The 25,849-nt window shown below is 35.1% G+C and overlaps 1 protein-coding gene across 1 annotated transcript in view; it reads right to left on the bottom strand.

Annotated features, from left to right (window-relative positions):
• The window catches only part of LOC149789816 (uncharacterized), a 147,000-nt gene that overhangs the window by 12,931 nt on the left and 108,220 nt on the right, over positions 1–25,849 (bottom strand). Inside the window, exons 13-18 of the mRNA XM_089971812.1 lie at positions 22,283–22,858; positions 21,417–21,441; positions 16,843–17,028; positions 15,134–15,393; positions 10,793–11,069; positions 4,990–5,075 (exon numbers count right to left, since the gene is read on the bottom strand). Coding sequence (XP_089827938.1) covers positions 4,990–5,075; positions 10,793–11,069; positions 15,134–15,393; positions 16,843–17,028; positions 21,417–21,441; positions 22,283–22,858 — 1,410 coding nt within the window. The remainder of the gene's footprint in view (positions 1–4,989; positions 5,076–10,792; positions 11,070–15,133; positions 15,394–16,842; positions 17,029–21,416; positions 21,442–22,282; positions 22,859–25,849) is intronic.

Consider the following 25,849-nt stretch of genomic DNA (forward strand, 5'->3'; position numbering starts at 1 on the left):
ATAATATATTTGTCCATGTGTCAAAAGCCAATGTCGTAGAAATGATCCATAAGCTCAATGATGATATATATGTCCATGTGTCAAAAGCCAATGTCATAAAAATGATCCAAAAGACCCATGATATATCTGTCCATGTGTCAAAAGCCCCATGATGATATCTGTCCATGTGTCAAAAGCCAGTGTCATAGAAATGATCCATAAGCTCAATGATGATATAGCTGTCCATTTGGGAGGAGTATAAATAAAGATATTTTAATGGCTGCCATTGTGTGGGCTAGTTGTTTCCATTTATGGCCAACTATATATAAGACCTCCTCCAATGAAAACTGCATCTCAGCATGACGTTCCCTTTCATATGAGTAGCAAATGCAATTAAACGATCATGTACACAGATTCACAGTTGCAAAAACATGTACAGATATATACACATATGCACATATCCATGTACATATGCATACACATATGTATAAACACATGTACAGATGTACACAAACAGATGTACACAAATACATATAAATGTGCAAAAACAAAGGTACACAGATACATACAAATATGTACAGATACATACCCATCTTCATAACATGTAGAAGGAAATAGACATATGCACAAACACATGCACAGATACAAATACATATGCAAAATACATAAACAATGGCACACACATATACACAAATGCATGCACACATAAATACACACATGTACAGATATATATATATATATATATATATATATATATATATATATATATGTACGTGTGTACATATGTACACATGTAGAAACGTTTGTACAGATACATACATGTAAGTACAAACAAATGTACACAGATGCCTACACATATGCACAAACATATACATAAATACATACAAAAAAACATACAATACAAACACAATACAGAAGAAAATCATTGTTCCACTGAAATTTGGATGGATCTTGTTAAGCATTTGCAAAAAAGTATTGTAGCAGCCACATTATTTCAGCCAAGTATTATATTACAGCACTGTCCCTATGGTACTGTATTATAAGTATTAAATTATAGCACTGTCCCTATGGCACTGTATTATACGTATTATCTTATAGCACTGTCCCTAAGGCACTGTATTATAAGTATTAGATTATAGCACTGTCCCTATGGCACTGTATTATAAGTATTAAATTATAGCACTGTCCCTATGGCACTGTATTATAAGTATTAAATTATAGCACTGTCCCTATGGTACTGTATTATAAGTATTATATTACAGCACTGTCCCTATGGCACTGTATTATAAGTATTAGATTATAGCACTGTCCCTATGGCACTGTATTATAAGTATTAGATAATAGCACTGTCCCTATGGCACTGTATTATAAGTATTAAATTACAGCACTGTCCCAATGGCACTGTATTATAAGTATTAAATTATAGCACTGTCCCTATGGCACTGTATTATAAGTATTAAATTATAGCACTGTTCCTATGGCACTGTATTATAAGTATTAGATTATAGCACTGTCCCTATGGCACTGTATTATAAGTATTAAATTACAGCACTGTCCCAATGGCACTGTATTATAAGTATTAAATTATAGCACTGTCCCTATGGCACTGTATTATAAGTATTAAATTACAGCACTGTCCCAATGGCACTGCATTATAAGTATTAAATTATAGCACTGTCCCTATGGCACTGTATTATAAGTATTATATTACAGCACTGTCCCTATGGCACTGTATTATAAGTATTAGATTATAGCACTGTCCCTATGGCACTGTATTATAAGTATTAGATAATAGCACTGTCCCTATGGCACTGTATTATAAGTATTAAATTACAGCACTGTCCCAATGGCACTGTATTATAAGTATTAAATTATAGCACTGTCCCTATGGCACTGTATTATAAGTATTAAATTATAGCACTGTCCCTATGGCACTGTATTATACGTATCATATTATAGCACTGTTCCCTAAGGCACTGTATTATAAGCATTAGATTATAGCACTGTCCCTATGGCACTGTATTATAAGTATTAAATTATAGCACTGTCCCTATGGCAATTTTTCAATTATACCTTGTTACATCTATTATTTTTTCAGGGTTTATGTTAAACAGCAAACACATACTTTCATGAGCAGCCTATCTTTGATATTAAGTGCTCTATTGTTAACTAAAGAATCAAGTTTAATTTACTACTCATATTTAATCATCTGACCATGACAGGTATAGCCCCCTACCAGTTGGATTCTAGAATGTCCAGTTACTAATTGTTTTACAAAAAAATCAATGTATACACCCAAAAACCATGGATTGTCATATATACTATACACCCAATAACCATGGATTGTCATATATACTATACACCCAATAACCATGGATTGTCATATATATATTATACACCCAATAACCATGGATTGTCATATATACTATACACCCAATAATCATGGATTGTCATATATACTATACACCCAATAACCATGGATTGTCATATATACTATACACCCAATAACCATGGATTGTCATATATACTATACACTCAATAACCATGGATTGTCATATATACTATACACCCAATAACCATGGATTGTCATATATGCTATACACCCAATAACCATGGATTGTCATATATACTATGCACCCAATAACCATGGGCTTTCATATATACTATACACACAATAACCATATATAATATACACCCAATAATCATGGATTGTCAAATATATTATACACCTAATAATCATGGATTGTCATATATAATATACACCCAATAATCATGGATTGTCATTTATACTATACACCCAATAATCATGGATTGTCATATATACTATACACTCAATAACCATGGATTGTCATATATACTATACACTCAATAACCATGGATTGTCATATATACTATACACCCAATAACCATGGATATGTACTATACACCCAATAACCATGGATTGTCATATATACTATACACCCAATAATCATGGATTGTCATATATACTATACACCCAATAACCATGGATTGTCATATATACTATACACCCAATAATCATGGATTATCATATATACTATACACCCAACAATCATGGATTGTCATATATACTATACACCCAATAACCATGGATTGTCATATATACTATACACCCAATAACCATGATTGTCATATGTACTATACACCCAATAATCATGGATTGTCATATATAGTATACACCCAATAACCATGGACAGTCATATATACTATACACCCAATAATCATGGATTGTCATATATACTATACACCCAATAACCATGGATTGTCATATATACTATACACCCAATAACCATGGATTGTCATATATACTTTACACCCAATAACCATGGATTGACATATATACTATACACCCAATAATCATGGATTGTCATATATACTATACACTCAATAACCATGGACTGTCATATATAATATACACCCAATAACCATGGATTGTCATATATACTATGCACCCAATAACCATGGGCTTTCATATATACTATACACCCAATAACCATATATAATATACACCCAATAATCATGGATTGTCAAATATATTATACACCTAATAATCATGGATTGTCATATATACTATACACCCAATAATCATGGATTGTCATATATACTATACACTCAATAACCATGGACTGTCATATATACTATACACCCAATAACCATGGATTGTCATCTATACTATGCACCCAATAACCATGGGCTTTCATATATACTATACACCCAATAACCATATATAATATACACCCAATAATCATGGATTGTCAAATATATTATACACCTAATAATCATGGATTGCCATATATACTATACACCCAATAATCATGGATTGTCATATATACTATACACCCAATAATCATGGATTGTCATATATCCTATACACTCAATAACCATGGATTGTCATATATACTATACACCCAATAACCATGGATTGTCATATACACTATACACCCAATAACCATGGATTGTCATATATAGTATACACCCAATAATCATGGATTGTCATATATACTATACACCCAATAACCAAGGATTGTCATATATACTATACACCAAATAATCATGGATTGTCATATATACTATACACCCAATAACCATGGATTGTCATATATACTATACACCCAATAATCATGGGTTATCATATATACTATACACCCAATAATCATGGATTGTCATATATACTATACACCCAATAATCATGGATTGTCATATATACTATACACCCAATAACCATGGATTGTCATATATACTATACACCCAATAACCATGGATTTTCATATATAATATACGGTGAATAATCATGGATTGTCATATATAATATACACCCAAAATCATGGATGTCATATATAATACACACACAATTATCATGGATTGTAAAAATTGTTTTCCTCAGTCTTGTAGAAAATAATAAGTCCTTGGCATGCAGCAAATTTCAAGTTAAACGTTTTGTTTCCTAAATGTCAGGAAACATAAATCTTGAGAATACATTCTAAGTTGAAAGTCTTTTCTGATTTTTTACAGCAGGCCTTGATAACTTAAAACAGTGGTAATACATGTAATAATTTTTCATTTCCTTTTAGGAAGGGGAGGGCAATTAGTCTAAACAGCTATCCTTTACCAACCACTGCCATCTCACCTCTGTCTGCATCCGTTCAAGTATTTGGCTCAGCTAATGTGGGTAGGCGAGAAAGCTTGCCAGTAGCTTCTTGTGGGTTGATTGTTCTTACCGGGTTTTAGCAGGTTATACCGCAACCATCTATACTTGTGCTGAAAAATTACATTAAACTCCAAGCAACAAACAACATCCATTTTATACAAAATAATTGGATCTGCATATGTATCATAACATTGATATTATTTTTAGATTTGTTATATCTTTATGTTGACTAAAAGAAAGCAAATCTCATGACTCATGTGTAGTAAACTAAACTTATGAAGGAATATTTACTGGCTCTGTCATGTGGTAAACAAAGCTGCATGGATCAGATGTGGACTACTTACAGCTTCCTGTTCTGTTTGTGTAGCTGTCTCCTCCCTGACAGGCTGTTTCCCTACATTACTCTGCTGAACTTCATGGGCTTCGTCATCTGGATAGAAAACAACATGATTTACGGTTTCCTCATTCTTCAAGACTTCTGGCATTTTATTTTCTCCTGCACAGGAAACACATTAATCTTAGCTCAATACACTACTCCCCAGGAGTTCTGGTGTTTTATTATCTCCTGCACAGGAAACACATTAACCTTAGCTTACACTACTCCCCAGGAGTTCTGGTGTTTTATTATCTCCTGTGCAGGAAACACATTAATCTTAGCTTACACTACTCCCCAAGACTTCTGGCGTTTTATTATCTCCAGAACTGGAAACACATTAATCTTAGCTTAGACTACTCCCCAGGACTTATGGGGATTTGTGATCTGACTGTCCACTCTAAAATTTGAATCAGGCAGAGAAGGTTGTTCATATCATTAACCAAAACTAAAGTTAGTGAATAATGTTTTAACGATATCAACCAGGTACATTGCCATCGCTGTGAAGAAAAGCATCCTAAAGTGGAATTTGCTGGCGCCCAACATGTTGATGAACATTCAAAGTGCTGAGATTGAAACTGAATACAAAGGTGCAGAAATGTTTTACTACCCTGTTGTAGATGAAGTGAAAGTATTTGCATGATGTGTGAATAGGTACACGGGAATAAGTGTCAGACAGATAAAGAACGGTTGTATATTCCATGCATTTCGTGGAGAGACCTCGCTGTCTCCATCTTGAATGATGGGCAGTAATAAAGTGATCTGAGTCTGTAAAAGTCTGTTGCACAAATGGAGATTACCCAATAGACAGGAAGGAAAGCAACGTCATTAACAGTTGCCAACAGGCTTGGGGAGATTACCCAATAGACAGGAAGGAAAGCAAGTCATTAACAGTTGGCAGCAGGCTTGGGGGAGGAGAAACACATTTCTTTTGACTTTACAAGTAGACATAGATGTTATCTGGTCAAAATTAAATGTAAATTGCAATGAATTTTTTGGGGCACTGTTTGCTGAATGCTGAAGTTAAAGTATGTTATATAAGGGTGGCTACATATACAGAACAAGGGGAGTTAATTTGTAAGAGTTACTTCCCTCGACATATCTATATGATCCATATAGATGGAATGGCCTTTTTCACAATTTAAGAAAGACATAGTCAAAAAGGTAACATAGATTAATTCCTAATATTAATGTAATTGCATAATGTATTGGATGAAGAAATATGTCTTTGGAGTGTCATTTAAAAGTGGAAATTTAAGTTAGGTTTATTTCTTGGGATAACAAATCACTTATCAGACCTGTTATCTTCTTGACACACCAACGTTGTGTGGTGCAGCATATTATACAGACAAACAGTGGAGTAGAATTTAAAATGCACATTTTGGATATCGAGTTGCTTGGGTTTTCAAATAATCATATAACACTTTCAGGCTAAACTCTTAAAAAAGTTCACACTCCAAATGACATGTATTCAGAAGAATCTAGTATAATCTTTGGATGAAGTTTATCTGTTATTTAGTATATGTTTCTCTAGTGCCTATACCGACATTGGTCAATATAGTTTGTTTTGTCATTTTTAAACAAAAAAGATTTGAATTGGTGACATTATACACAAATAAGTTAAATGCAGTAAATGTTTTAAATATATAACATGATGTACGATGTTTGTGTCTGAGGCCAATTTCTTGCTAAAAAATACTGCAAGTTTTAACTCTGAAGTCTGGGGAAAGCCCATACAATCAACCCAGTAATTTTGCTTGAATTTCTACCATTCGATGACATTAGTTTCTCACATTCTCTGAATGCAACAATCTGTCTTTTTACCCTCATCTCAAAAGAATTACTTAAGGTCTTACACAGCAAATACATTCATTTCAGATACATTCCTATTTTTACAAAGAAGACTTATTGTGATGTTTATTTCCTCCCAAGGAAAAACTATCCATCTGACATTCAATATGACCACCATGGCAATCACCTTAAAATCCTTGTTATTGCTACTCCACCCAAACAAAATGGCATATAAACAATGGTTTTCTACCATAAGAGTTCTTATTATATGCTCATTTATTTCTCTGTTAACTCTGCATTGTCAGAATTGTTCAATATTTTATGATAATTAACTCGTGCGCAACTTCATATTGCACTCATAAAGGAACTACTTTCTACTGTAAACAAACAATTGATGCAGACGCTAGCTCTTTTGATTTGTAAACAAAATATGTACACTCACATAGCAGGTGCTTTACGTTTTGTTTGATGAAATTTGTTTCTGAATGAAGTAAAGCTGATGTTTCTTGGACCACCACATACCAGCTGCTTTGACACATTCCATGTTAAATATTTTGATACAATGTTTCGGATTTAGGCTAGCTATACAGTAGATGCCAAAAAGGGTCTTTACAAATAACATGCAAGTGACAAGGCATAAACTGTCTTCTTTAGCTGGAAATAAGAACGGCAAAGAGATATACTTACAGTTTTACATCCTGAATTTACTCAAAATGTACTTTCTTAGTTCTGCAAATTCAAATTACATGAGCAATGTCATAGGTTCTCAATCTTGATTACACATTTTGAAATTGTACTGTAATTTCGAATATAAGTGCAATTACATCCTCCTTACTGCACTCAAAATGAAAAAAGCATTAAATTCCATAGCACCCTTTTTGATAATTGCAATCTAATGACTTCATATTTTTCCCACATTATGATTTCAAACATTCAATGACAGAAACAGAAACACATTTGCAGATGTCAACACGCTTCTCCCTCGCTTCTTCAATCCGATATATTTTATGTGAAATTGTCACATAAATCCAGTCCATAATCATGACATTTCGTTGAATTGATACACGTGTAATATTCTATTTATTCCAGATCGAATGGAAAAGTTGTTGCAATGCCCATTCATTCACAATATGACTCCAAATTTGAATTTTTACTAGACATGCCATTTTCTTCTCAAAGTTATGCAGAGCACGCAACTAAGTTCAAATTTATCTGGACGGAGTTATGTGCGCAGTAATAATGTTGCTGTTGTGTAATGATGAATCTGCACTTGTGTATTTAGTTTGAATATGGCATACATTCAGTTACTTTGTTTCTTGTAGTGTATTTTCTTAATATAATTAAGCATTAGGTAGAGTGAGAAAATGAGCATATAATAAAAAGGTTACTGCATTTGTATGGGAAAATATGAACTCGTTTTGTCGGATGAATATACTGCACTCCCAAGGTCGTGCAGTATTTCATCCGAAAAATTTGTTCATATTTTCCCATACAAATGCATTAACCTATAAATATTATGTCTGGATGGTCCACCTTAAAAGTTAATATCATGTCTGGATGGTCCACCTTAAGAGTTCATATCATGTCTGGATGGTCCACCTTAAGAGTTCATATATCTGGTTGTTGTTGTTGTTATTGTTGTGGGGTTTAATGCCATTTTTCAGCACACGATAGGCTATGCATGGCGGCCAGTATGAATGGTGGAGGAAGAATCCAGGAAAACCTCGGGAAGAACCACTGACCCACGAGAAGCTACTGGCAAGTTTTCTTACATACCCACATTAGCCGAATCCTAGACTCGAACCCATCTACACAGTCATATGTCTGGATGGTCCACCTTAAGAGTTCATATCTTGTCTGGATGGTCCACCTTAAGAGTTCATACAGTATCTGCATGGTTCTTGATACAAATGAAGGTAATCTGACGTTTAATATAACCACAATAGCCATCTTTAAATCTGTCACTACGTCATACTGGACGATCATATCAACATTGATGATATATTTAACGTCTTGAATACAGATGGTGGCAATATTCCATCATAGAATTATAAAAATAGCCGTTAACTGTATACTGGTACATCATAGAATTATAACAATAGCCTTTAATTGTATACTGGTACATCATAGAATCATAAAAATAGCCTTTAATTGTATACCAGTACATAACAGAATTATAACAATAGCCTTGTATACCAGTACATAATAGAATTATAACAACAGCCTTTAATTGTATACTGGTTGTATACTGGCATAACATAGAATTATAACAATAGCCTTTTTATACAGTATGGAAGTATGACCAATATGATGTCCTTGGGTCATCTGTATAGAAATATCTTATTACCTTTGCATACAGAACAGATGCATGTATATATATGTATATATCTATATATATATATATATATATATATATATATATATATATATATATATATATATATATAACTGGTGATATCAGTACGCCATACCAAGTTTTCCAATGGCTATATAGAGGACCATGTTAAAGTTATCCCATGGGAAAAATTCCATAATCCACAACACTATACTCCATAACTTAGGGTCTGATCTTAGTGACCCTAGGGGACCCATCAATATTCCTAACCACCATACTCCACAATGTTGGGGCTTATCTTAGTGACCCTAGGGGACTCATTTAATGTGCCTAACCACCATACTCCACAATCTAGGGGTTTATCTTAGTGACCCTAGGGGACCTATTCTGTATTCCAAACCACCATACTCCACAATTTAGGGGTATATCTTAGTGACCCTAGGGGACCCATCAATATTCCTAACCACCATACTCCACAATCTAGGGGTTTATCTTAGTGACCCTAGGGGACCCATCAATATTCCTAACCACCATACTCCACAATCTAGGGGTTTATCTTAGTGACCCTAGAGAACTCATTTAATGTTCCAAACCACCATACTCCACAATTTAGGGGTTTATCTTAGTGCCCCTAGGGGACCCATCAATATTCCTAACCAGAATACTCCACAATGTTGGGGCTTATCTTAGTGACCCTAGGTGATCTCTTCAGTATTCCACACCATCATACTCTATAATTTAGGGGCTTATTTTTAGTGACCCTAGGGGACCTATTCTGTATTCCAAACCACCATACTCTACAACTTACGGGGTTATCTTAGTGACCCTAGGGAACCTATTCAATGTTCCAAACCACCATACTCCAAAACTTAGTGGCTATACCTTAGTGACCCTTGGGGAGCTATTCAAGATTCCAAACTGACATATTCCACAACTTAGGGGCTTTATTCTAGTGATCCAGGGCACCTATAAATTCTTGCAGAGCTATCACAGACCATATAAACATTTGAAGCTTGTGACTATGGACACCTTATAGACCATGTGAAGGAGTGTACTCTTGTGAATATGGACACCTTATAGACCATAACTAGTCTTGTATAGTTGTGAATATGGACACCTTATAGGGAAAGTTAGATACTGCTCTACTCCAATGCTCTATTATGGTTACCTCATGACACCTAACATGAAAATAATATACGACGGCTTTTGGAAGGGTTTTTATCCGGCTGAGATATATTCCCAAATGAAAACTCAACATCAACGTAACTTGGCTTAAATGTCCACTGGTTTGAAATATCACCTGTCTTGAAAGACCACATTTTAAGGCATGAATTGACATTGTTATATAAAGTATATCTAACATGAGATGACCACAATAAACCACTTTGTGTTAGAAGATTGGAGTTCTCTCCCCTCAAAACTGGTATAATGGTTTTAAAGTGTGACTCTACAATCATTACTATCCTAATCAAAGAAATTAAAATTGCAAAATTTATCTGAGTACTATTAATCATTGCACTTAAGAACATAATTGTTTAAATACCAGTAAATTTCAAGAATTTCACAATACTATTTCCACTGTACTTATGGGTATAATTGTTTAAACATAATTAAATGTCAAGAAACTAATTTTTTTATATAATCTTACCCATGGGCTGTAGTGACTGGTAGTGACTCTCCCATATGTGCCCCAGAAGAATTGGCTGCCCATTAAAATTGGTCTGGCCGACAACCCATGCGATGATGTTATCAGGTCCCGAAGAAGGTGCACTGGTCACGATCATGATATCCGTCTGTAACATCCGGGCCATCCCAACAACGACAACATGATCTGCCCATTCCCCGTCCTGGGCCATCCGTTCACAGTAGTCATTAAAGTTGCCAACAGATATGAATTCAGCCAAGTTTATGGTACCTTCAGCTCCCTGAGTAGTGGAAAAGCATTGTATAATCTACAGGGTTACGTCATATAATCAATATTAGCATTCCTCATACTAAATCATGGATGGTGATGGTACATTACACTACATCTGATATGTGTTTTCATTGTTCAACCTCACTCTCAAGAAAATGATGTTTATCTGTCATGATGTCATTTGATCTTTCCTAGTCTTGCTTCCACTAGAGAAGTGTATGAAAATAATCTTATAGACTGTCATGGTCATCGATGAGGTAAACTGACTACATGGCTTGCTACTTCATCTCACTGCAAGCGCATCACTGAAAGTTTTTTTCTGACACATATAAGCGTGTAAGTGTGTAAGTTCAGTCAGTACAATGAAGGCCTGGAATGATGCATTTGCAGTAAGTGTGTAAGTTCAGCAAAATGAAGACCTAGCATGAAGCTAATGAACTGTGTAACTGTGCAAGTTCAGCAAGTACAATGAAGGCCTGGTATGAAGTTGTTGCAGTGTGTAGAGTGTAAGCAAAACAAGTAAAACAAAGATGTATGAATGAAGTCTGTAAGCATGTAATTACAGAAAGTAAAACAAAGATGCATGAATGAAGACTGTAAGCATGTAATTACAGCAAGTAAAACAAAGATGCATGAATGAAGACTGTAAGCATGTAATTACAGCAAGTAAAATCAAGACATGGTATGAAACCATGGAAGTGTGTTAAGTAAGTTCAGCAAGTGAAAAGAAGACCTCTTTATGAAACCAATGAAGTAAAGTTCAACAAGTAAAATGGAGACATGACCCTTGATAAACACTATACTGTCTATTGGTGACCTGATTATGAAGTAACACTTACGCCATAATAAACGTAAAGGCACACAGCTAGTGACTGCCCCACTAAGTTTTCTACTGACTCAGTTGTATCCCATACCCAATCTCCACACAAGCCATATACCTATTTGAACTGTGGTGTATCTGACTGTGTACTACCCCATACCCAGTCTCCACACAATCCATATATCTATTTTAACTCTAGTGTCCAATCCACTAAGTTTTCTACTGACTCAGTAGTATCCCATACCCCATCTCCACACAAGCCATATACCTATTTGAACTGTGGTGTATCTGACTGTGTACTACCTCATACCCAGTCTCCACACAATCCATATATCTATTTTAACTCTAGTGTCCAATCCACTAAGTTTTCTACTGACTCAGTAGTATCCCATACCCCATCTCCACACAAGCCATATACCTATTTGAACTGTGGTGTATCTGACTGTGTACTACCCCATACCCAGTCTCCACACAATCCATATATCTATGGAACTCTAGTGTCCGATCCACTAAGTTTTCTACTGACTCAGTAGTATCCCATACCCCATCTCCACACAATCCATATATCTATTTTAACTCAGGTGTCCGATCCACTAAGATTTCTACTGACTTCGTACTACCCCATAACCTGTCTCTGCAGAAACCATATACATATATGAACTGTGGTGTCTGACCAACAAAGTTTTCTACTGACTTGGTACTACCAATACCCAATCTCCACACATACCATATACCTATTTTAGCTCTAGTGTCTTACCCAATAAGCTTTCTACTGAGACTCAGTAGTACCCCATACCCAGTCTCCACACAAACCACATACATATTTAAACTCTAGTGTCTGACCCACTAAGCTTTTTACTGAGACTCAGTAGTAGCCCAAACCCAGTCACCAAACAAACCATAACAGAACAGATTGGCTAGTATCACTGGTAGAGGAAGAACCCAAGAAAATTCACGGAAGAACTACCACCCCATGGGAAGCTACTAGCAAACTTTCTCAAGTACTCACATTGGCAGAACCCGAAACTCGAAAACGCACAGACAGAAGCGATATCAGTTATTGGTGGTAGCACTTTAAACCACTCAGCCACCTGGAGCCCCTGTTCCACAAAGTTTCCTACCAGCTAGGCAGTATTCCATACCCAGTAATTGAAATCTAATGTCTGTCCCAGCAAGTCTCCTAACAATCAGGCAGTATCCCATACAAAGTCTCCACAAATTTCATATACCGTGGTTCCCCTCTTATATGGCCACCCCTTCTGCAGTGGGAAAGTGGCCTTATAAGATGGGTGGCCTTTCCAGAGGGGGGCTAAATCTTTTGTGAGAAGTAAATGTAATGTACATAGTAAGAAAGCTACATACTTCAAAGCATTTAATATCTTTATTTACTATCTTCGTTTAAAAGTAACATTAATTATTAAAAGGTTCTTCTTGTTATAATAATAGACTTATTTCAATTGAATATCCATTAATCGTTCTTGTTCTTGGCAAAAGCTTGATAAGCAAGCAGATATTGCTGTCATGCACATTGAAAACCATTCAAAAACGTCATTTAAATCTTGGTACATATATAATTTTCTTTCAATTTGCTCCCTTTTCCCACTGCTGCTGAATAACCTCCTTGTCGATTATGACTTTGTGTAGTCAAGTCTTTTCAACAATAAAATTGTTTTATTCGAGTCTTTTCTACATAAAATTGTTTGTCAAGTCCCCCACCACCACCTCACCTAATGTCATCAAGTAGAATAAATGACTTTCTTCTAAAATGATACGTTTCCGTTTACGTGATGACATGTTAATGTTTGGTAATGAGTTATTCAGATGTTGCTAACTGTATGCAATTTAATTATGCAGTCAAAACTTTTGTCAAGTGGTCGAAATGCCTTCGTAAAGGAAACAATAAATGTCTTGTTACGTGATTTTTCGGTCTTTGTCTGGTACCCTGATCTGTTCAAGGTTAATTTCTGTGTGTGTTAATGCACAAAATCTATTTTTAGCCTATGCTGACTTTATGATGATCCTGACAATTATGTCCGGTTGTAATCATCAAAGAGAAGAACTCGACAGATGTGTGAAGCCCAAAACTCTATCATAACATTGTTGAGCCCATTTCCTGTAAATGTCGGCTTCTATAGACAATGATATAATATTAATATTAGTGTTACATGTCCTTCGGTCAACACGTTTTTCAGTAACGGAAACGACATTGGGAGACATGTATTGATGATAGTGATAATCTGATTACATATTTTATGTCACAATATGAATTAATTATTGGTTCTAGATACATTTTTTAAAAGTGGCTGCTTGTGAGGGGAACATGTTCCATTTTTGTACTAATATGCTGGACGCTGATCATGTTAGAGGGGTGGCCATTCTTGAGGGGTACTTTTGAATACAAACTTGTTGTTGCAAGGCATTCAGGCCTTAAGAAGCAGGTGGCCAATGGTCATGGGGGCCGTTCAAGAGAGGGACTACTGTATGTAACCGAACTCAAGTGCCTGTCCCAGTAAGTTTCCTACAAACTTGGTAGTTTCCTATACACAGTCTCCACAATAACCAATATACCTAATTGAACATTTTTTCCATTTGTGTCTGTTTCTCATGTATTTTACAAACCTTCATAAAAGTACCTCACAATTACAGCACACACAATTTAAATTGTATGTATGTATGTATGTATGTATGTACAAACACACATGAATCATAGATACATTTTGTACAAGATGACTGATGAATATGGAATTAACTGTCTTGTACACATTTGCTTAAGATTTACCATCCATCCCATAATGCTTACATATTTGCTTATAACTTACCAGCCATCCCATAATGCTTACAAATTTGCTTAAGACTTACCAGCCATCCTATAATATCTGCACATTTGCTTAACACTTAGCAGCCATCCAATAATGTCTACACATCTGTTTAAGACTTAGTATACCTGTTATCCCATAATGTCTACACATTTAATTTCATGTAGCTGCTTCATTCAATCTTGGAAAATATTGGAAAATATAAAAAATGTCCCTCATAGTCCAGACTCCTTTTACTTTTGCTTACCTATAGTCTATTGTCCCTCATATTCCAGATTGTACAGACTGTTACTGGCCTGTAGTAAAGTATTAGCCTTCATATTCTTGAATGTACGGACCTTTACTTACGTATAGCAAAATATCCTTCACATTCAAGACTCCATGCTTATATGTAGTAAAATGTCCTTCATATACTAGATTGCAATATCTTTTACTTACATGCAGTATGGTATTAGCTTTCATGAAGGCAACTACATCCTGGCGTAGTTGTTGTGGTGACCTTTGTACAGCACAATTTAATCGATGAAGTTGACTAGACACAGCCTCAAAGAAGCAGTTCCCATTACCCGGAGTTTCACCATGAAATTTCAGCCCAGCTCTTTGACAGTTTTCTTCCAGAGTCCTTCGACTGGAAGAAGCAACTTGTGTTGACTTCTTTAGAACTTGACAGAGCAATTCAGGATCTGAACAAGACACTCCTGTAAACAGAATTGTATGTCTGGTTACTTACTGGTGTTTACTGTTGATCAGAGAGAATTTCACTATTCTTGAGTTCAGTGTCAGAGCCCAAAATAATATCGTACTATGTATTTGGTTAATACTAGTGATATGCATAATTTGTATATATTGTATGCTTGACCTTTATCCATGACTGAGGGTAGAGTTCTGGAAAACCTCACTACTCATAGTCATAACACTAGCTGAAATAAATCTCTCTTGAATTGAGTATGGGTCTTATTGTAATCACTTAATTACTTTTCAAAAGCAATCAAGCATACTTCCAGTTCAAGATAAAACAAACAGCCAATAAACTTCCAAAAAATATTAGCAATATACATGACCAGTCAAGCATCAAGCACCATTTTGGGTATTTTGAAGTTGTATTGCATTTATATATTTCCTTGCTGTATAAATGACCAGGTGGCAAAGAATCATATATATATATATATATATATATATATATATATATATATATATATATATATATGGAATCAATTGAGTTAGTTTTTGTTTCATCACTGACTGGGTGAGATATATTGATTTTTGGCTGAAGCAGTCACTTACAAACAACATAAATGCATTTCTTTAATATATAAGGATAATAATGATGGAGGAATGTCATTAAATTTGACACTTTACATTGTACAACATCAAGAAATAAGCTAGAGTCTAATATTGGTGCAGGAAACATCCAAGACAATGTTTTATCACTTATTATAAGCCCCTGCCAGTTAATTTTAGAAAAGGGCTGCCAATGAGAACACATAATCTAGTACATCGTGTTAAGTAAGCTATACCTGTCTTTTTACTGTCCTTAATATCAGTGATTTCTAATTCATAAGGTACATCGTGTTAAGTAAGAGATACCTGTCTTTTTACTGTCCTTAACATCAGTGATTTCTAATTCATAAGGTACATCATGTTAAATAAGAGATACCTGTCTTTTTACTGTCCTTAACATCAGTGATTTCTACTTCATATGGTACATCATGTTAAGTAAGTGATACCTGTCTTTTTACTGTCCTTAACATCAGTGATTTCTAATTCATATGGTACAGCATGTTAACTAGGTAAGAGATACCTGTCTTTTTACTGTCCTTAACATCAGCAAGTTCTAATTCATATGGTACATCATGTTAAGTATGTGATACCTGTCTTTTTACTGTCCTTAACATCAGTGATTTCTAATTCATAAGGTACATCATGTTAAGTAAGAGATACCTGTCTTTTTACGGTCCTTAACATCAGTGATTTCTAATTCATATGGTGCATCATGTTAAGTGATACCTGTCTTTTTACTGTCCTTTACATCAGTGATTTCTAATTCATATGGTACATCATGTTAAGTAACAGATGCCTGTCTTTTTACTGTCCTTAACATCAGTGATTTCTAATTCATCTGGTACATCATGTTAAGTAAGTGATACCTGTCTTTTTGCTGTCCTTAACATCAGTGATTTCTGCTTTGTCTGGTACAACTGACTGACTGGTGTTTGAAATTTTCTTTGCCACCGGTCCTTTCAATGCACTGCTCCTTTTCCTTTTCCTCTTCATGCTGGGTAGCTTTATGGATATTTGCTGCTTTACTTTTCTCTTTTTCTTGGTTTCTCTTGCTGGAACAAAATTTCAGTGTACATATATAACAGAATTTATAATGAAATGTTTCTAACTCTATAAGAGATAAAGAAACACACAAAGAAAATAAATTTTAATTTAATTTAAAATGTATCAAAAGCCAATCTTTATCACATAAAGAAAAACTCACAGAAAAATAGTTTTTTAATTTCATGTAAGATGTATGAAACACTTTTCCTGGGGTTTAAACTACAAGGTACACCAACACACAATCCACCCTATTTTTATCCCTGTTCACCGATAAGTTAGCTTATGGTACATATAATGTACTAAATATCTGGCAACAAGTCTGTGACTCATGCACTACAATTAATATACAAATGTGAAAGTTACATATTTATTAAGGCAGAGGAATTTTTGAACCACTGATAGAATTGGTGAAAACAACCATATTCATGAAGGCAAGGGGATTTTGTCAATATAGGTGAAAACATCCATATTTACCTTGAGAGTGGGAGTTTGGAAATGCTGTCAGAGTGTGTAAAAATGTTTGTATTCATGAAGGCAGAAGGATTTTGGAACTTCTGTCAGAGTAAGTGAAAATATCCAAACTTATCTAGACAGTAGAAGTTTGGAATTGCTGTCAGCACATGTGAAAATGTTCATATTTATGATGGCAGATGGATTGTGGAACCACTGTCAGAGTAAGTGAAAACATCCAAATTTATCTTGAGAGTGGGAGTTTGGAATTGCACATGTGAAAATGTTCATATTTATGATGGCAGATGGATTGTGGAACCACTGTCAGAGTAAGTGAAAATATCCAAACTAATCTAGACAGTAGAAGTTTGGAATTGCTGTCAGTACATGTGAAAATATTTATATTTATGATGGCAGATGGATTGTGGAACCACTGTCAGAGTAAGTGAAAGCATCCAAATTTATCTAGACTTTAGAAGTTTCGAATTGCTGTCAGTACATGTGAAAATATTTATATTTATGATGGCAGATGGATTGTGGAACCGCTGTCAGAGTAAGTGAAAATATCTAAACTTATCTAGACATTTGAAGTTTGGAATTGCTGTCAGCACATGTGAAAATGTTTATATTTATGACAGCAGATGGATTGTGGAACCGCTGTCAGAGTGGGTGAAAGCATCCATATTTATGAAGCAAGACGGATTTCTGAATTGCTGTCAGATTGGTTAAAACCTTACACGGAGATAGTATTTCAGGCTGTAGAAGGTCTCCTTGTTCCCTTCCTTGACAAAAGCAAACAATAAACAAGGGCCCCATGTGGGCCTGATATTATTCACTGGGAAATGTGTGGGTAGGTGCAGGGTATTGTTGACTCTGTAGATTATTGACAAACTGATTTCAGTTACCCCAATATTCTGCAATGTTTGTGATTTTGATCAAAACTTAATATGCAGAAGAAAAATAAAACATTTTATTATTAACCTTTACCTGCATCAGGACAAACTACTTGGTAAAACAAACTAAATCCATGTTATTAGAACCAGAATACAAACATAAAAGATACTGACAAATTATTTAATTCAACACTCATTTTAACAGTCAACATGTCGTTTGTAAAATAATCATGAAGTCCACCAATTCTGACATGTGGTGAGATCCAATTATTGTCTGTGGGATAAGCATGACGAAATGCTAAATCTCAGTGCTGAATTACATCACTCTAATATTCTTCCTTTCAAATTTGTACAGCAGTATTGATTTGTCCTTTTTCTGATCAGAAAAATTCAGACATGTTTTAAAGTTACGGAGACATGTCTACTCTAAGAATTTTCATCGACAAGTCAAACTATAAATACCCGTTTTGCTTAACATCTAACTCATTCTTATGCAGTAGGCATTCTTTAAGAATAATCTCTAATGTACTTAATGAGTGAAAAAAATGATAATAGAAATTAACAAATGCAATTTTTTTAATTCACTGGAATAGCATAATACATATACAGGCAAGCATAAGACATAATTAGGTTAAAACTTAGGTAGGGATATTTGAAACCTGAAGTGTATGCAATCCAAAAAACCAATGAATTTACAATTACGATAACTGGCAATAACAAAAATTTCAAAATGATTATGGCCATACTTGACATTTTTCTCATAAAAACTGAACGTTAAGACAGATTCCATCCAGGAAAAGTAGCAATAACATTTGTTTCAATACCGGCTATGACGACCCTGTTTGATGTCTGAAAAAAATATTTTTGTTTAGGTCAAGCTAAACATCGTAAGAATTTTTTGGGGTGATAATCCAAAGTTGATGTTTAAAAAAAGGAGCTTTGGTAACATGGTCTTCAAGATGGTGGTGATACAGGAGGTTATGTAAGCACTATTTTCATCTAGGACAAATCAGGCACCATGAGCAGTCCTCTGGTGAAAACTCCATGTCAAAACAAATAGACTTCTATTCAGGAACAATAGTGAATAAAGATTATCAAGGTGGATGCTATGGTGGCCATATTGGGATGTCATATCTGTGCTCATTACCTTTACAACCCAACCATTTTTTATAAGAACTTTTTAGTGAAAATGTAGTTTTTTCTATAAAACTAATTTTAGTTACATGATAATTACCTGTCACAAATACCTTGCTTACTTCTTCTGAGACAAACGCACCATTGTCCAAGCTTGTAACTTCATTCCTCCTATTATATATCACAAAATTCAGACCCAGTCTGATTCCCACATCACAGGCCCATACAATGTTGTGATGACATAAGATAATGAAAGTTTTCAGTAATGACAATTAAGTTTTACATAATTAAATCTAATTTTACAACCACACACTAAAGTATGTTTACCAGCAATAAGACATTAAATATCACTATTGCCTTTATCAATTACCTGTTGATGACCCACAAAAAAATGGCATTTAAAAAAATAATACACACACCTTTATAGTAAAAGTGTTAACTACTGTAAGTTGGCAGCAGATTAATATATATTTTGTGCTTTAACTATAGGGCCCAAGGAAATATGCCTTCTCTATGGTGCACCAAAAGTTTGAAGATAGAAGGAGAAAATAACGTCTAACTGAAAAAAAACACAGCATTTATAATGTCCTCCAGTGGTGCATAATTATCATAGATCCATGAAATAGAAACAATACAATGGTGCATAATTATCATATATCCATGAAATAGAAACAGCCTTAACTTTATGGACTTTAATTCACATCAATGACATGTCCCACTCAGTGACAGATTGATAAGCTCTGTTAATAGTGAATTCAACCCACCTGGAAATAGTGGTGATTCAGACTGAGGACCTTGAATGAAAGTAGGGCTACAAGGCTAAGACTGGAGACTTTGAGAGGGAGAGGGACTACAATAATCAGACTGGGGACCTTCAGAGGTGGTAGAGCAATTTGACTCAGACCAGGGATCTTGAAAAGGGACTTGACCAATATGACACAGACTGGTGACCTTCAGAGGTAGTGGTGCTATATGACTCTGACCGGGGTTCGTGAAAGGGACTTGACTAATATTACTTGGACTGGGGACCTTGAGATGGAGAGGAGCTACAGAGGTAACTTATTATTAGGATCCTATTATACATTTACCTACTGAAGGAAGCTGGTTCTTTACCAAAACATTCAGATTGCCAAAGAAGAGAAATGAACTTGTAATTATTGCTGAATTGTAATGTTTTACTATGATCTAGGTTTGAAGCACATTCCTTTTCTGAGATTCTCAGAAAAGCAGGAAAATACTATCATGGATTAGGTTTATAAAAGAAGCTTCAACAAATGGACCATAAGAGGTTCTGACAAAACTCACACAATGCACAAAAGATTCCATCCAGATATTTGAGGGTATGATACCAGTCTCCACAGATAAAACTACTTGACAAAGCCAGAACTAAGTACATATATTCTTGGTCATTTTAAGGTGACTGAGGTACAGTTGATGTCCCCATAAGTGTATCTTGGTCATTATAATGTGACTGATGTACATTAGATGTCCCCATAAGTGTACCTTGGCCATTATAAGGGGACTGAGGTACATAGATGTCCCCATAAATGTACCTTGGACATTATAAGGGGACTGAGGTACATTAGATGTCCCCATAAGTGTATCTTGGTCATTATATGGGGACTGAGGTACATTAGATGTCCCCATAAGTATATATTGGTCATTATAAGGGGACTGAGGTACATCTGATGTAACTCTGACAGCTAAACAACTGTGAAACACTGAGAAAAAGTCATAGTCAGACCAAGCTTTCTACAACAGATCATATTCCTACAAAAAAGCACTGATCATGATCAACACCAGATCATAGTCATTCCAAGATTCATATTATTGTAACATTCACTGCAGGCAAGAATAAAAGAGATAAAGAGATGATCCTGATCAACACCAGATCATAGTCAAAAATACAATATACTTACAAGCATTAAAATCTCCAGATTGGTCCTGAAATTTTAATAAAATGACATTCACAGAATGTGGGATACATTTAACATGTCATGTATATCAAGCTTTCATACAAAATGGACAAATCAATATTAATCCTTTCTTAGTATTATGATGACAGTGAAGTTTAATTCAACTTGAAAAAATGACATTCCCATTGCATGGCTAAAATACACTGCTTCTGAGCTAGTACATACATATCATTTGGTGCTACATTCAATAAAATGACTTTGCCAGATAATAATAATAATAATAATAATACATAGACCTAGTATACAGCCTAATATTAAGAAACCTATACACTTTGGTAAATTCGATAACACACAAAAACATTTACAACAACAATATCATCTAAACAAACATCCTGAAATTACAAAACAAAATCATGTTGACAAAAATTAAACATGTAAACATTATTAAGTCTTTAAGTATGTTCATGTAGTCGAAATAAGTGAGTTTTAAGATCAATCTTTGGATAATTCATTCCTCGTAGCTGGGTCCTGGTTTGCAAAAGAACATTGTCCATATAACTTTGGTTAAACGATGGGAAAATGAGATTACGAGTGTCAGAAGAGGAGTGCATGCTTCTATATGCATTGTACACATGGGTGAGATCAGATAGTTTTATTTTACTGTAGTCATAATATACAGATTTTGTGTTTGATTCTGGATCAAACCTGATTAATAAAAGTTTTACGACTATAATCCACTGTCTCGAAGCTATTACACGTGATAAAATTCAGCACTCAGTTCTAATAAAATAATATAACCTAACATTGCAAGTGCTTAAGGAAACATACTGAGAAATAAAATGAGAATGCAACAATATGCTAGTACTCACCTGAATGTTAAACCAGAATTTCAGCAGATTACACGAAACAATAATGTTGTCATGGAAATCACAGCGTACTTCTGCATTCTCTTCAAGAAGGGACACAGAAATCAGGCTGTTGACACTGATGCCGTTGTATTCTGGACATTGTATAAACAACTCATATCTCAGGTTCTGGCTCAGGTATCCAATAATCTTGGAAAGCATAGAAGTGATGAACTCTCTTGCCCCAATGCACACCTCTGAAGAAGGAGTCTTCTCCTTGATCCCCATTCTGATGACTCTCACAAATATGACGTATTCCCTAAAGTGTAGGATTAGTTTGTGGAACTGGTCCAGCTGAAAGACACCACAACCACAGAAAATCTGATTTTCTTGCAACTTCTCTTTCTTCTTTGTGGCTAGTGGCCAATGAGCAACACAGGCAGCAAGAAGTCTATGAAAGATCGGAGAAGGCAAATATTTCTCTGCAAAAACATAGCACAGTACTGACGAGGTGTCCATCTGAGGATTTGGTTTTGGGCAGATAACATCTTCTGGTGTTTTCTGACGAAGCATGCATGGGGCAAGGAAGTAATTCTCATCCTAGTAAATCAATAGATTATGTTTTAATGGGAATGTTTGGAAGATGTAATTCGTTCATTTTATATTGCATACTTTATGAAAATATAACAAAATATACATGGGCAATTAACATTAATATTTGCTATTGTTCATGTGTTTTAATGCCATTCTTCATGATATGATAGGCTATACATGGCAGACAGCACATCTGGTGGAGGAAGAACTCAGGCAAATAAAGTGAAAACCAGTGACCACTTGGAAGCTACTTCTTTAATATGCCTGAATTTCACTTATTATTAAATTCAACAAACACTTAATGATACAGGCCTATTTTTCAAGTTTGATCGATGTATTATCAAAACCCCCATGACCAGTGTGGTAAAACAAAAAGCCATTGTCTCAGATGCAAGATCACCTGATATAAATATGCGCTGGTTAATATTAATCAAAATTATCTTGATGATATGGGCTGCTTTAACAAATCTGATTAAATGTGGGTCAGAGATAGCATCTATTAAGTGGTAAAAAGCCGTGTCAATCATGTGTAAAATAATGTCTTTAATCTATATCGGGCTTGATCATTGTAAAAGTACATTATGCACCATATGACATAAGCCTCTATACCAAGTTTGATCATTGTAAAAGTACAATGTGCACCATATGACATAAGCCTCAAGTTTGATCATAGTACAATGTGCACCATGTGACATAAGCCTCTATACCAAGTTTGATCGTTATAAAAGTACAATATGCACCATATGACATAAGCCTCTATACCAAGTTTAATCATTGTAAAAGTACAATATGCACCATGTGACATAAGCCTCTATACCAAATTTGATCATTGTAAAAGTACATTATGCACCATGTGACATAAGCCTCTACACCAAGATTGATCATTGTAAAAGTACAATATGCACCATATGACATAAGTCTCTATGCCAAGTTTAATCATTGTTAAAGTACAATATGACCATATGACATTAGCCTCTATACCAAGTTTGATCATTGTAAATATATAATATGTACCATGTGACATAAAGCTCTATACCAAGTTTGATCAACATATGATCAGAAATAGTCAATAAGGTACTGATAAGTTCAGACAATCACATGCATGTTCACCTCAGTATACACTGATATCAAACTTTCTCATACCTGTACTTATCAATGATCTTAATTATTTGAACAAATTAATCAAAATCTGATAACAATTGGATCAGAAAAAGTCTCTAGTTTGCTAAAACGCTCAAATAAACCTATATTTGAAAAGTGGTTAAAATCAGACAAAAATATGACTTTCAAAGTTGGAGCAAGCATTGTCAAGCACATGCAAGATCATTCATTATCAAACCAGTCCAAGACCTTGACCCAGTGATGTAGCCAAAGTTATTAAAAGAAAAATGCCTATTTTGGGATAATTAAATCAAGTTAGACCAACCATAATATATAGTACCTGTATCCACTGTTTGTCATCTATAATTGAATATATCATCATACATCAAACGTTTTCATCATCATACAGCCAATGTTTCCTATCTATAACGTATTGGCTAATGATACATTTCTTGTCAATTACTTCCTCAAGAAACTTATATGAATTTCTTTTGCATGAAACTAAAACTAGAAAATCTCAGACAGTTTGGTAAACAGGTTGTTTAAAATTTAGCCATCTATATAAGAAACTTCTGACATTGGAAATGTTCTAGCTTAGGTTTCGTGCACAAATTGTTTAAAGATAGTTGACCTAGTAAGATAAAGAGTAAGGGGCCTGGACAGCTACAGAGTGAGGGGCCCAGACAGCTACAGAGTGAGGGGTCCAGACAGCTACAGAGTGAGGGGCCAGGACAGCCAGAGAGTGAGGGGCCCGGACAGATAGAGAGTGAGGGGCCCGGACAGCTAGAGAGTGAGGGGGCCAGACAGCTAGAGAGTGAGGGGGCCAGACAGCTAGAGAGTGAGGGGCCCAGGCAGCTAGAGAGTGAGGGGCTCAGGCAGCTAGAGAGTGAGGGGCCCAGACAGCTAGAGGGTGAGGGGCCCAGACAGCTAGAGAGTGAGGGGCCCAGACAGCTAGAGAGTAAGGGCCCAAACAGCTAGAGAGTGAGGGGCCCAGACAGCTATGGAGTGAGGGGCCCAGACAGCTATAGAGTGAGGGGCGCAGGCAGCTATAGAGTGAGGGGCCCAGACAGCTAAGGAATAAAGGACCTAGTCTGATAAAGAATAAAGCAGCCTAGTCTGATAAAGAATAAAGCAGCCTAGTCTGATAAAGAATTAAGCAGCCTAGTCTGATAAAGAATTAAGCAGCCTAGTCTGATAAAGATTAAGGAACTAGACAGATAAAGAGTAAGTGACCTAGTCAAGTTAAGAGCAAAAGGCCCATTTAAATCTGAATCATCAGTGTAACAAACATGTGTTGATGGTGAATTATCACTGTCTTTTGTAACAAGGTCATTGACATTATAGACATGTATAATTATGAAGTATCACACAGAGAAATATAAATTATGTATTATGTTGCTTACAAAAAGATCTTGCTAGTTAGGCATGACATGAACGTGATTTCGGACGAGGTGAAGAACAATACAATTACACAAAACATATAAATATTAATAAAGCACACAAATGATACAAATTAAATAAACATAATGCTATTACCTTGATGACTCTGTCACAAAAGTAACAGCTGTAGGTTAAATACTAGGATCATTATCTTGGTCTGAGTCAAGGACATAGCGATTTCCAGATGGATAACCAGGCGTACCTGTTATTTACCATATTTTTTATTATAATTTTAGTAACAGACCTTGTCTTGTTTACAACTTAGATTGTTCTAGAAATTAACTTTTGTCCTACATTCTAGCATTTTTATGTGTCTTAGCTTTTTATATAATTGTGTTGCTTGAAAAATTATTCATTCCTCTGATAATGCATGTGGCAGAAATCATTTATATTGTTGTATTCAACTTTTGGTTTGGGTACATTTATTTATTCAAATTATTATTCACAAGAATTACA

This window comes from Sinohyriopsis cumingii, chromosome 10 (assembly GCF_028554795.1).
Source record: "Sinohyriopsis cumingii isolate HCF-2022 chromosome 10, ASM2855479v2, whole genome shotgun sequence".
In the NCBI taxonomy this organism is placed as follows: Eukaryota; Metazoa; Mollusca; class Bivalvia; order Unionida; family Unionidae; genus Sinohyriopsis; species Sinohyriopsis cumingii.